The 13,337-nt window shown below is 42.3% G+C and overlaps 2 protein-coding genes across 2 annotated transcripts; both read right to left on the bottom strand.

Moving 5' to 3' along the window:
• Positions 1-300: 300 nt before the first annotated feature.
• Positions 301-6,700, bottom strand: atp6ap1a (ATPase H+ transporting accessory protein 1a). Its single transcript, XM_027001758.2, has 10 exons — positions 6,543-6,700; positions 6,223-6,349; positions 5,861-5,935; positions 4,870-5,063; positions 4,545-4,585; positions 4,302-4,387; positions 3,730-3,992; positions 3,595-3,645; positions 2,934-3,171; positions 301-1,734 (listed from the first exon to the last, which is right to left on the bottom strand). Exons 1-10 carry the CDS (start codon positions 6,683-6,685, stop codon positions 1,525-1,527), a joined length of 1,428 nt encoding a protein of 475 aa, XP_026857559.2. The 5' UTR covers positions 6,686-6,700; the 3' UTR covers positions 301-1,524.
• A 660-nt stretch (positions 6,701-7,360) lies between these two features.
• On the bottom strand, positions 7,361-13,334 carry taz (tafazzin). Its single transcript, XM_027001761.2, has 11 exons — positions 13,273-13,334; positions 12,401-12,551; positions 12,183-12,311; positions 11,804-11,849; positions 11,597-11,682; positions 10,167-10,247; positions 10,023-10,064; positions 8,755-8,817; positions 8,396-8,448; positions 8,218-8,295; positions 7,361-8,120 (listed from the first exon to the last, which is right to left on the bottom strand). The coding sequence occupies exons 2-11, from the start codon at positions 12,507-12,509 to the stop codon at positions 8,019-8,021; spliced, it is 789 nt and encodes a 262-aa protein (XP_026857562.1). The 5' UTR covers positions 12,510-12,551; positions 13,273-13,334; the 3' UTR covers positions 7,361-8,018.
• Positions 13,335-13,337: the final 3 nt, after the last annotated feature.

The following is a 13,337-nucleotide window of genomic DNA, read 5'->3' on the forward strand; positions in this document are numbered from 1 at the left end:
AACTTGATTTGTGAGTCATACTTTAAACATTGATGTTAAAACTTCTTCCAATGATATAACATTTGTTTAATGGTATTCTTTCAATTATTTATTTTCCACTTTGTCATACAACAGCATAATTTTATCCAGTGTTGTACTTCATGATCAATTGTTTGCTCATATTTACTGTGCAGTCATCATACAATTGTATTGTGAGATATTTTTGTTTGCAATTTGAAAACTTAAAACACTACCTTTTGTATTTCATCTTACATTGACAAAATATCAACCCCCCCAAAAAAACACTTCACAGTAAGAGAATTTCAGTCAACCAAACATCACATTTATTATGTCTTAATTTTTCCTTTCAGCTATGAAATGATACAGTGCAACATTTAAGGGTGCATTCACATAATGCAAATTTCAACACAGATCTGCAGATTTCCTGATCTTCAAATCACTGCACTACAAATACTCAGAGTATATGATATGGAGGTTGCAGGATCAGCTTGAAGGCTGCAGTAATCAAATGACCCAGAACCCTTAACAATAAATCCAGCCTACTCCTGCTCTGTGTAGAATGTACATTTAGGACAAATGTCAGCACACAACTCCACGGTGACTAAAGAAAAAGCTTCAGGATCGTACAGCAAATGCTCACATCCACAAATAAATAAGATTTCATCTAACTACTAAACAGCAATATTATAGTCTCATATATACAATTATTCAAAACCACAGGCTCCACTGGTAAATACATTGACGTCATTCTATACTCATTTCAAACAGCTCAAAATATACAGAAAGATTTTAAAATTTCTCATGTCTGATGGTCAGACACTGAGTTTAGAAAACAAAACCAATGGCATGTGTACATCTGGCCATTTCAGTTCATCACATTTTTTTTTATGTGAGCCTTATTGCACTTGGTCTCCTTTTGTTCCATTTCACGTTTGAATCACCTTGGCTGCAGCCAAGTTTTTACGTCTTACAATTTCCTGTGACAGCTAGTGGTCATCCCCCTAACGACAGCTCAGGAGTACCTTTGTTTTTGGCCATTTTGTTTTTTTAAATCAGATTATAAAACATAGCATGTCAGAACTCTGTTGGAAGGAAGTAACTCCTGTTGTAACTACAGGCTAATTTTTCAATTATTTCCTCAAACACAGATGGGATGACCAAAATAAGATGGAATGATAAATCAGTTAAAACAAACCTTTTGCTTTCATTTGCAATTAAACAAGCCCATGCCCTCAGAGAGAGAGAGAGAGAGAGAGAGACAGAAAAATGTAAACAGTGAGCCTCAATTCAAAACTCAAATAACACTGAATTTAAATGCCGATTGAGAAAACTACACAGCCTGCCGTAGTTGGACAGAATGAGGAGGCTACTGCAGTGCTGAAATGAAGATGCACACAGACACAGCTGATCAAAAACCACACAGCCACCAATGGTGACAGTGTAGCCAGAACTGAGCTGACCCTGGCAAAGGAGTATTTGGGAACGTAGACGGGGCTTCCAAGCGGAGATGGGCCTGACTCGGCATCACTCCGTCTGGGGCACGGAGATGGCAGGGCCCTTGGGGTCGTCGAAGCGGTCCATGGTGTGCAGCCGCATGACCATGTGCAGGCCGTAGGTGAGTACCAGCACCAGGAGCAGGGAGGTCAGCAGCCCCATCCAGATACCTGGCGAGAAGAAGCCCGCGCAGTCGCTGGCATACGAGAAATCCTTCCCCGTCACATTGAAGCCCTGGATCTGTGGCGCAGGAAGAGGAATTGTCAAGACAGGAAACACACCATGCAGCCTGGCTGGGATTCCTCAGAAGTGTCTCAGTGACGTAAAGGGCTCGGGCGCACTCTCCATGATGAGACCAAGGGACAGTGCAGGATGCAGCTTTAGAATAAATCAATCTATAAACCCTATTTAGCCATGTGCTAGGTGTAAGGTTATTCACTTTATAAACTGCTTATAATTTTTTTTTTTTTTTTTTTTTGTATTTTAAAGCATACCATCAGGCTCTTATTGAGGTGTCATAAGGAAAAAACAAAACACCACCATTATTGAAGTCTATGTTTCAGATTTGGGGAATTTCCAGATTTTACAAATTTTTCCAAGGTCAGCTCATATGACTAAGTGGAAAATCATGCTTTATGAAATACCCCCCAGACTTGGCAACACAACAAAACATTTCCATAATAAAGATCGCTGAAAGTAACCTGCAAACCTGTGGCGCTGCTCCAGCTGTATTTAAAATCTCTGTTATAAATGGCTGCATTTTGGCCCAGTGCAACTCTGGTCTCTTCTCTTCTACTGCTTGTTCAATTGTCCCTCTTTGTTAAAAGGAGTTTCTCATGACATTTTTTTCTATCTCCGTAATAGCGTGGAGATTCGGGGGTGAGAACCAGTCACCTCCCGTCTTGACTACTGCAACTCTCTCTTTGATGGCATCCCAAACAAAATAACCCACCTCACTTCAACGTGTCCAAAACTCAGCCATGAGAATCCTCCTCCATATAAGGAAATGAGTCCACATCACTCCTAGTCTACATCAGCTACACTGGCTCCCCGTCACTCAACACATTCAGTTTAAAACCCTCCTTACATTGAACGCCCTGCATGGTCTTGCACCTCCCTACCTAGCTGACCCCCTACATGTACACTGCGGTCTTCTGAAGCAGATCACCACTCCAAACTCGAGTTCAGGTTGGTCTCTGTAGGAGGCAGATCCTTTAGTGTCATGGTCGCAAAACTCAATCTCTCCTCCTCTTTCCTCTTTCAAATCAGAACTTAACACACTTCCTTTATCAACATCTCATTTCTTCCTATTCGTGTTGAATGTGTTGATTTTTTTCTCTCTCTCCATCTTTGTTATTGTAAAGTGACCTTGGGTCTGTTAAAGGTGCCATCAATTATTTTGATTAATATTATTATTATTATTATTATTATTAAAATACCTGGAAATCATCAAAGAAGAGCCTCCAGTCATTGGCATTGTCCTTGGAGGAGAAGGGGACTAGTTGAGGGTAGAGGAAGCTGGTGACGGAGTCGCAGTGGTAGGAGAACTCCACGGGGGCGTAGATGCTCCTGCTGCCATTGAAGGAGGCCCTCTTGCCGTCGTACTCTAGCTTCACCAAGTCCAGGCTGAACCAGCCACGGGCCGATACCTTATAGTGCCTCTGGCTCATCTCAAAGCTGCAGGGACAGCACAGCTACAGCTACAACGGCTAGCGTGGCATGCTGAGGTAGCTAGCGCATGCCCATATCAACAGCTAGCAGTTAGTGGGTATCAGCACAGTGAGCATGTGTACGCGAGTTGTTTACATGTGCGCTAACTGTAGCAGAACGCTCAGCTGATCTGGCTGAGGTGCCCTGAGGTATGACTTCTCTGCCCAGTCATTATTTATTAACCCTCCCAAGACACGTTATGGACATAAAAAACTGCTAATCTTACACGCTGCTTGAGTCAGGTTAGGTTTCTAAAGGAAACCAGGATTTATCTACAGAGGATTCAAATGCTTTCCTGACAGCAGTGAGATTGCTGTATTCAAGAAATGAGTAGATAAACAGGCAGAAACAGCCATTTCTGTGACTTTAAATAGTTATACCAATACTTACATGAGCTTGAAACTGCGGTACATCAATACATTTTCATAGTTGAGGACCAGCCTGTAGACAAAAGAAACAAACTTTGACACAGGAGCTGTGACGATGTCTCGTTGTCTTTCAGTAAGATGCAGCCGAGTGCCCCACCTGGAGTGAGTCCTGTTACAGAAGGAGCCCTCCAGGTCGGGGGAAACCCCCTCGCCAAAGGTCCTGGGGGCAAGGTCATGCCTTTGCCACTTCCCGGAGTGGAAGTGGCTGATGGTGAGGTTCTCAGCCCACAGCAGGATGCAGGAGGAACCGCGCTCCTTAAACTCCACGGGCGGGTAGGGGTCAGCGGGGTCCTTCTGCCTGGACTGCAGCAGTGATCGCCCCCCTGCCGAGAGGGCAGCCATGGGCTGCTCCGCCATCACCTAGCGGGACGGAGGACAGGTCACCAATTTCTGCATGCTAACAGTAGTTCTTTATTAGATTTCAGTGAGGGTAATTAATACCACTCATAGCTGATTCGGCTATGCATCCTACATTCTCACTCTGCATTACTCTTCATTGTTTATGGCAGTGTTCTCACACACATTAACCTAACCTGGTCTTGCCTTACAAGATGATAAATGGCCAATTAAAAAAAAAAACAAACACTCAAATTCTTTGGGAGCACTGCAGACTACTGGGACAAAGTATGCTTCTGAGGACAGGCCTTTTACTCAGGAGCAGTGGCTTACCCGTGAGGGTCGGAACGCCGTGTACACAGCCGTGTATGGCACTGACTGGCCATTCATAATATTCAGCACCTGACCAATCACCTCGTCTGAAACACACACACACGGCTTGTACGTAACAAACTCAGCGTTTGTACACAAAAACTGTGCATTTTAAAATCAGTCTGACAGCCCACTAGAGACAATCATCAGATAAGCAAATGGAAGACAGCTTCTAGTGTTTGGATTACTGTACATCTCACTCACCATTTCCACTGAGCACCTCCTTAGTAGACATCATATCAGCCCTGTGAGAGAAGGACAGTTCAGTGCCAGAGCAAATGCAATGTAGATATTACTGGATTGTTGCCTGAGTTTTTGATTAAATAATTAATTTTATTATTAGGAGTTCTGATCTGACATCTGTCCTGGATCTTAGCCAATCCTGCAAACCGAGCCAGAACCAGCATCCCATCTGCATGATGTGTTGGGTTTACTGCCACCACTGCTACCAATGTGCTGAGTTTAAGGCTTTCTTGACACACACTGCTGCCACCAGGGTGAGGGCACGTGGGCGGGTGCATGCGCTCACCCGGAGCTGTAGGGCAGACGGAAGATAAGCAGGGCTGGAAGGGAGGCGTTGAGCCGCAGCTGGGCGAGAGTCTCTGGGTCCAGGTAGAGTGGTGCTGTGTCCATCTGCTCCTGAAGGAGCGAGGGCAGGGCTACGCTGGCCAAGGACGACACTGACGGCAGCAGCAGGGAGGAGGATGACGACTGCAGTGCCACCTAGTGTTGTGGCAGGGAACCGATACAGTCTGAGAAGTATTCTACAGTATAATTAAGAGCTGGTTTCAGGGTAAAAACAGTCGAGAGCGAGAGAAACCAGACAGGACTGCTCAGGTGGACATCGGTAACTATGTGCACTTAATGGGTTTGATCATGTGGCCTTCTTAATAGAAACAGGACCCTGAAGAAACAGGAAAGACTTAATTGCTGAAATTTTGTAGGCCTGTTATCTTTGCCTTCCAGAACACTGAGGCAGATATGTACACTGTAACAAAGGAAGACATTTTTGCTTTGAACCTGTGTCTTCCAGTTAAACCGATGCTCTGATCAGCAGACACGTTTCACCCCACTGCCCACCTTCTCTCTCCTTCAGGGAATGGCAGTCCCCTTCACCCATCCATCCAGTCAACCCCAAGCCCTTCACTAGGGGTCCACATTGGGCTCACACTGTCCCCACACAGCTGAGATGTGGGGATCTGACCCTGTAATGCTCCTGATGGCCTCACAATATCATCCCACTTCTGACACCATTCATGGCATAGAGAGTGCCGTGACCACACCTGGCTTCAAGCCCACTCTGACCGCCAGACACCATCACACACCCCTCAGCATTCACAACATACATAGAAAGGTTCTCCAACTCAAGAACTGAAGCATGAAGGTCAGATACAAAATCACTCAATGAATCATTTAACTTGGCTAATTAAAAAAAGACGACATTTGTATAAATGCATAAAATTAATTTCAACAAGAAATTGTGTTCCCCCATCAACACAGGTGCACGTATTACTACTCACCTCAAGGTTGGGGAAGGCGCTGTCCTGTTTATTTCCAAACACACCACCATACATGGTGAAGTCATCGACACTCAACTAAGAGAGATTAACGACTTCTGTTACATAATCTGCACAAAATTCTGTCAAGATTATAGTCCTTGGGGTTAATCAAGTAATTAATTGCATAAACCTCCTAAGAAGTACAAATGTGTCACACTCGCGTGATACAGTTCTCAGGAACATGACGACGCGGTCATAAACTACCTTTCACCCGAAGCTATAAAGTAGTCGTTTCTAAGGTTCCGATTCAGTTGTAGAACAGAGGAAGTAGATTTTTCATACAACAGTTGGTGTGGGTGAGAAGCTGAGCATGTCCAGCTAACCTTGTCCTGGAGGAAGAGTAAAACATTCTGCGGTGTTGAGCTCAGCGCCGTGCTCAGGTAAGACTGCAGCTGGCGGCTGGACACTGAGGCACCAGCCAGCGGGGCGCTCTGGGATGGCAACGGGAACCTGGGGATCAACACACCCACAGCTTTCACGACCTGACTGAAGGAGATGGACACACTGACAGAAAACGACAAACCCTGTGTAGCTGTGGCCTGACGCATCCAGCTTGCGGCTAGTTAGCGTTAGATGACTGAATCGACAAAATGTCCGAACGTCTAATAAATGTGATTATCGTAGTCATGCGGGAAATAATTACCCATTACTGGACCACATCATCAGGGGTACTTGCTCGTTGCATTTTCCAGCACTGAAGACACTCAACAAAACGACTACAGCCGTAGCGTTCCGGACAGCAACCATCCTCCCAACGGCCATCTTCAGCTCAGTGACGTAGGGCATCCAAGAACCACCTTTACCATAGCAACACAGACCACGTGACCACAGTTTCTTAAATAAAACTTTGGGCTCTTTATAAATGATTTATTTCAATGTATCTACCAATAAATAATAGTTTTACTAGTTGTAGGGTTAGGGTTTTCTAAAAAATATATATATTAAAAAAAAAAAAATCGCAGAATTGCAAATAAGAGGCTTGGTGCTTTCCACGACACTGAAAGCGACTCCATTTCAAAGCATGCTGGTCTAGGTGGTCGCACTGGTGTAAGCGGGGCAACCACAAACAGCACCATAACGCGGTTTTCTGTTCTGTACTATGCGTTCTCCCCACGAATAAAGCAATAAAGCAAAGGATCCAAGACAGGGATTGAAAAAGGCACCACAGACTACGCAGAGGGGTGTCGCAACGAGGGAAGTGTCATATTAGGATGGCGAAATATGAGAAATCCAAACGGAAAGAAAATATAAAAAGTGGCTCCTACTACAACTAATTTAGAAGCACTTTGCTTGCACAGTTGATGAAGGATATCTGTCCATTATTTCTCTGGAAACAGAACTTTACAATTTCAAAGTCTCTCTCTCTCCACAAACCTCATCAAACGATATATGCAACACAAAGTGCAACACAAATATCTAATTGATTTTTAAAGTTTGCATTATTAACATTAATATTGTACTTAAGTGGTTGAGATTCATGTGGGGGAAATATTCAGCATTTTTATTGAAATCAGCAAATTTTCAGATGTCCAAGTCATTGATCTTTGTCTTAAAGGTATTCACTTACTCATGATTCATAATTGATCCTTATTTTAAATGTTACAGCCATTTTAAATGTATAGAAATTAAAAGGAAAAAAAAAACTATTTAAGAAATCATTTTAAGTTTTAGTCATAGTTTGAAATGCATCTTACAATATTTGAAAATGTGCAAATTAGTATTAAAACATTTAAAACCAACATAATAAAAAAGGTTTACTCACTTTCTCAAAAATGTTCATCAGGCCACCACAAAATCTAGAAGATTGTTCCCATCACATACCAAGAAAACAGAGCTCTTTATGCATAATCTTTGTTCCTGAGGCCTGGAATACAAGTCTAAATGTCCTGGATTGATGAAGCACTTACCAGGATGGACTAAACCGATACAGTACTTGTGCATTCACAAAATCCAGTAAATCCACAGCAGGAGTAAGTCTACTGCTTCCTTCTAGCTGTGCGGTGCCAGACTACACAAGTCCATCACTCAGCACCTTTCTGTTAAGGCAGTTCTGTGTAAACAAGGGCGTCCTCCTGTCCACATTCAGCATACACCCTGAAACAAGTCTTTGGTGGACAGATCAGTGACTGGCCTGCATCTTCTGATGAAGAGCTTCTGCCTGGGATTTCAGACTGCGAAACTCTGCCTGAATGAAGTCCGTCACTGCTTTCCTCATTTCCATCTAGTGTTGAGAACAGAGGCAGAGTTAACCTTGGTATCAGCTCCAGTGAAGTACCGTCTACAGAGTGGATCTGGACTCAGGTCTAACGGGACCTTACCGGGCTCTTGTTCTCTGCTCTCAATGAGTTAACTAAATGCTTGACTGTAAAGGGCTTTCCAACCAAGATAGTTACTCTCTGTGAAAAAGAATAATTACAATCAAAGAGGGAAGCCTTCCGGTGACAGCAATTATGCAAATCTGAACTTCATATTAGGTCTGTGAAAGTGTATGTGCACCTTTCCTGCTCGGGGGATGTAAGGTGTTTCATTGGGAAGGACATCATTCAAACCTGAGGGAAGGACAGATTAGAATGAGTTCCAATGCATCAGTAATACCAATGCGAGTAGAAAAGTTGCCTTAGAAAGAAATATAGGTAGATAGTCTCTAAAATAAACAAAATAAACTTCAAAACCTGAATGCTTGGAGTGGCAACTTTGCAAGAAATCTGAGAATTGTGTAGTTGTGGTTCATATGTTTAACTTTTCTCCATACACCTCAATTGGAGTTTTATGAAACTTGTTGTTGTGGTAAACTAACATATATTGTTTAGACCTAGAAACAACAAAGCAGTAACCAAAACAATAGAAATACTTACCCACATGCCACAGAGGTAAAATTATTGGGTGAAGGGAACATTCAGCAATCAAACGGCCAACTCCTGTGAGAAAAATAGTACATTGTACACTGCCTGGCCAAAAAAAAAAAAAAAAGGTCACCACCTGGATTTAACTAAGCAAATAGGTAAGAGCCTCCCATTGGATAATTACTGCATGGGTGATTCTGTTTCAGATGGCAACAAGTTATTTAAACCCTAACTGATGCGGCTACTGAGCTCATTTGTTAAACAACCATGTCGAAAGAGACATCCTGTGGTCGTGGAAAAGATGTTAATCTGTTTCAGAGGGGTCAATTTATTGGCATGCATCAAGCAGAGAAAACATCTAAGGAGATTGCTGAAACTACTAAAATTGGGTTAAGAACTGTCCAACACATGGTGGAAGGACGATGTGGAAGGTAAAAAGTGGAAGCACAGTGGAGAAACATCATCTTCGAGGAAGGAATGTGAATAATTGTGATTGGCAATCACTTAAACGTGGTGAAATCAAATCGTAGAAAAACAGTAGAACTCAGGGATATGTTTAATGGTGAAAGAGCATTTCCACATGCACAATGTGAAGGGAATTCAAGGGATTGGGACTAAACTGCTGTGTAGCCTTAAGAAAACCACTTGTCAGTGAGGCTAACTGGCAAAAAACAGCTTCAATTTGCTAGGGAGCATAAAGATTGGATTATGGAGGAAGGTCATGTGGTCCGAGTCCAGATTTACCATTCCAGAGTGATGGGCGCATCAGGGTAAGAAGAGAAGCGGCTGAAGTGATGCACCCATCATGCCTAGGGCCTACCATACAAGCTTATTCCATCAATGGATTTTTTTTTTCTTCCCTGATGGCACAGGCATATTCCAAGATGACAATGCCAGGATTCATCGAGCTCAAATTGTGAAAGTGGTTCAGGGAACATGAGACATCATTTTCACACATGGATTGGCCGCCACAGAGTCCAGATCTGAACCCCATTGAGAATCTTTGGGATGTGCTGGAGAAGACTTTGCGCAGTGGTCCAAATCTCCCATCATCAATACAAGTTGGGGGGGGGGGGAATTTAATGCAATTCTGGACAGAAATAAATGTGACATTGCAGAAGCTTGTGGAAACGATGCCATAGCAAATGTGTGCCGTAATAAAAGCTAAAGGGGGTCCAATGAAATGTGACCATTTTTTTTTTTAAGCCAGGCAGTGTATCTGTAAGCATTAAGAACTCCAAATATGAACAGGGTCCAGAAAAACAAGTGACAAACCTTACCCCATTTTAGCCTGATAAACTCATCACTCATGTTCACTTTTCCTGAAAGAGACCAAACAAATCACATGATCAGTTGTTGAGTGGTGTGCACGTCCCTGGTCTGCAGTTGGTATGTACTGCAAATGTTTGTGTGAGTCCTCTCACCTTCTGGAAATACGTGAACCCAATCACCCTGATTAAGCCTCTCCAACAGGAAGTCCATTCCTCTCTGATAAACTCCATCACCTAGAAATTAGATGCCATATTTGTGTGTCCCACATAATATGGACAATTTCTCTCAGCAGCTACCAACTTGCAAAAAGTTCAAAACAATTTGATTAGTTTATCTAAAATTCCCTAAGTACTGTGCACCTAGACTAAATGGAGTTAGCAGTCAATAGTCTGTGACTTTCAGCAAAAACATATATTAACACTGAAAACAAAAGGTCATTATTAATATGATTTAATTATTTAAAGAGTTTGATATATATCCTTTTTTTCTTAGTACAAGTCTCTCTTTTTTGTTTTTCCTATCTTTTCACTAAAGACAGCATTCACTTCCCTGCCCTGTGGAATTATCAAACCTCAGGATCGCTTATTGAATGTTAGCTTCTTCAGAGTTCCAGGGGAATCACTGGCTAAATCCTTCCAAACCAAACTAGCAACAGAAAAACTAAAAATATGGATGACAATTTCACTTGTATGCTACTTGAGGGCAGGTGGTGTAGGAAAGTTCCTGTAATGGCATGTTAGGCTTATGACTATTAGAGCTCAGGAGCAAGTGACTCATAATGACTCATAGTGAAGACTTCTTTATGACGACTATGCAGCATATGCAGGTCCCAGTGCTGGCAACTGTTACGCTGAAGTCTATACAAGTCCATTCAACACCATACAGCCTGTTTTAGTCCATATATGTGAGTGGATGAATCCATAATTTGATGGACCTGACTGTTTGACCCAGGTTGTGAAGTTGCAGGGCTTTGTTTCAGACATGGTCATGCACAACACTGGAGTTCCTTAGGGGACTGTATTAGCTGTATTAGCACAGTTTCTGTTTAATCTGTACACCTGAGTTTTTAGGTACAAGACCAACTCAGAAATTCTCAGAGGACACGGCCATGATGAGGTGGTCAAGAATGGACAGGAGGGTGAATACAGAAACCCAGTGATGGACTTTGTCATGCAAAATGAACCAGCTGCAAATCAACAATGGGAAGATGAAGGAGATGGTAGAAGGTCCAAACCTCTCATCACCAGTCACCATCGAGGGAGTCGATACATATAGGTAGGTGTGTGTGTGTGTATATATACATATATATGTATATATACACACACACAAATACACACACAAATACAAACACACACACAGACAAAACATATACTTATATATGTATATAAAACTCTTTCTTGTGATTTTATTTTTAGGCAGTACTTCTGTAACACCACCCCACCACCTCCCTTATATTTTAGACTAATTTATTTATGCATGATTTTGACCAAATTGTGTCTATTCTTGCACAATATGTATCCTACTGTGATGCAATTTCCTTCAAGATCAATAAAGTGTTATTTTATCTTATAAGAAGGCTCACCCCGAACCACAGGCACACACTTTCCTCTGCTGAAGAACCGAGAGTGGAATTCTCTTGTGAAGCAAATGTCAGAGGCAGCAGGGGTCCTGTACAGAAAATACATGTAAAATACAACAATTCAATAAACACCCAGACATTACATACAATACATAAACACAGTGAAGCAGCCACCATCTCACATTTAAATTTAGCTTAGCCTGTACTCACCATCTCATTTTTCTCCAGTTCCAAAGCTGCCGAAATTTTAACACCCCTGAATAAAAGAGGATCACTCTATTTGACTGTTCTCATTTTCACTCCCATAAGGATAAAATCTGAAATTGTGATTAAAATGGTATTCATGAAATGAAGTTTTGTCTGGTTCTATCTGCAGATTTACTATCAAGGAGCGTGACTGCATTTTTGGGGAGAACAAATCGGCATCTCCAGCATATTCCTTATTACCATCTAGCTATTCTGTATTAATATTAACAAAATATTTAGGTAGCACCTGAAAATAAAATATTAAAGATCACAGAATCTGATCTGTGTGCTACACTTGTTACACACCTAGGCTCAGATATCTACCCTACATGACTCTCCTTACCCCAGATGTGTGGGTCATCCATGCAGGACTGGTGATTGGACACAGTAATGAGGGGTGTGTCCTGAGAGCGCTCGTCAACCATGTCCAACAAAACGTCATGGTTGTGCACTGACAAAGAGTTCATATACTCTACAGGCAAAAACAGGTGGACATGTGATAAGATTCTGATAACATGCGACACTTGAGAATGAACTGAGAGACAAAGAAGTGTGACTCACTGGTCCACAGGTAGCTGTATGATCCCACCATGCCCATGACCAGTGAGCTGGATATCCTCCATCCCAGACGGGGGCACTGTGGGAATGGCCATGTCACCTCAAGGGGCATTACAAGTGCACTGGTGCATTCATTCAGACTAGGTCAGAAAGACTGAAAGCATTTTGAAAAAACTCCGATTAGATTTGCAATGCTGAATAAACATATTTTCAAAAATTCAAGTTTAGCTAATAATTGAGTTGCCTAACCAAAAGTGGAAGACTTAGAGCCAGGATCTGCCAAACCTGTGCTCGTTTTTGTATGCTTTCCATTTTACTTCTACGATAAAAATGGAAATCATGGATGAATGTAATAAAAACTCAATATAAATAGTTTTTTTCCAGAACACTGAAATAACTGTAGCTGTACTTTCACGCACCACAGCCTCCTGCCACATTTATAACGTCTAAGGGTGTTAAGTTATAGATTTGACTGCCACATACTGCGGAACCTGGGAACTGCATTTAGCAGCGACACAACCAAGAGGCTGTAGCATGTTCCGCTAGCGAAGACGACACAACAGCGAACTTACCAGTACATGTACAAACAAGTGACGGGCCTGAGTAAAGTGCATTATAGAGCGTGAACTCATATGGTTAAATACATTTATAACACTAGCGAGCTCGTGATTAATGACCAGAAGGACACATTTGCGAAGTTTCCAGCGCTGACAGACAAGCTAACCCAACGTGTACACCTTAGTATCGCTAGTAGCTTAAAGAGGATCACCACAAACGTATTTTCGCCTAGTTTCATTTGACGATCATCCTTAATATCAACTGTAATTTGTAGGGTTTATGGAGAAGTGTGATCATAATTGCAGCGACCCTCTCACCTCCTATATTCCGTCAGATAGCTAATAGGTCGAACAAGGAACCCAAGCGACACAGGAAAAAATGC

Source organism: Electrophorus electricus, chromosome 24 (genome assembly GCF_013358815.1).
Source record: "Electrophorus electricus isolate fEleEle1 chromosome 24, fEleEle1.pri, whole genome shotgun sequence".
Taxonomy (NCBI): domain Eukaryota; kingdom Metazoa; phylum Chordata; class Actinopteri; order Gymnotiformes; family Gymnotidae; genus Electrophorus; species Electrophorus electricus.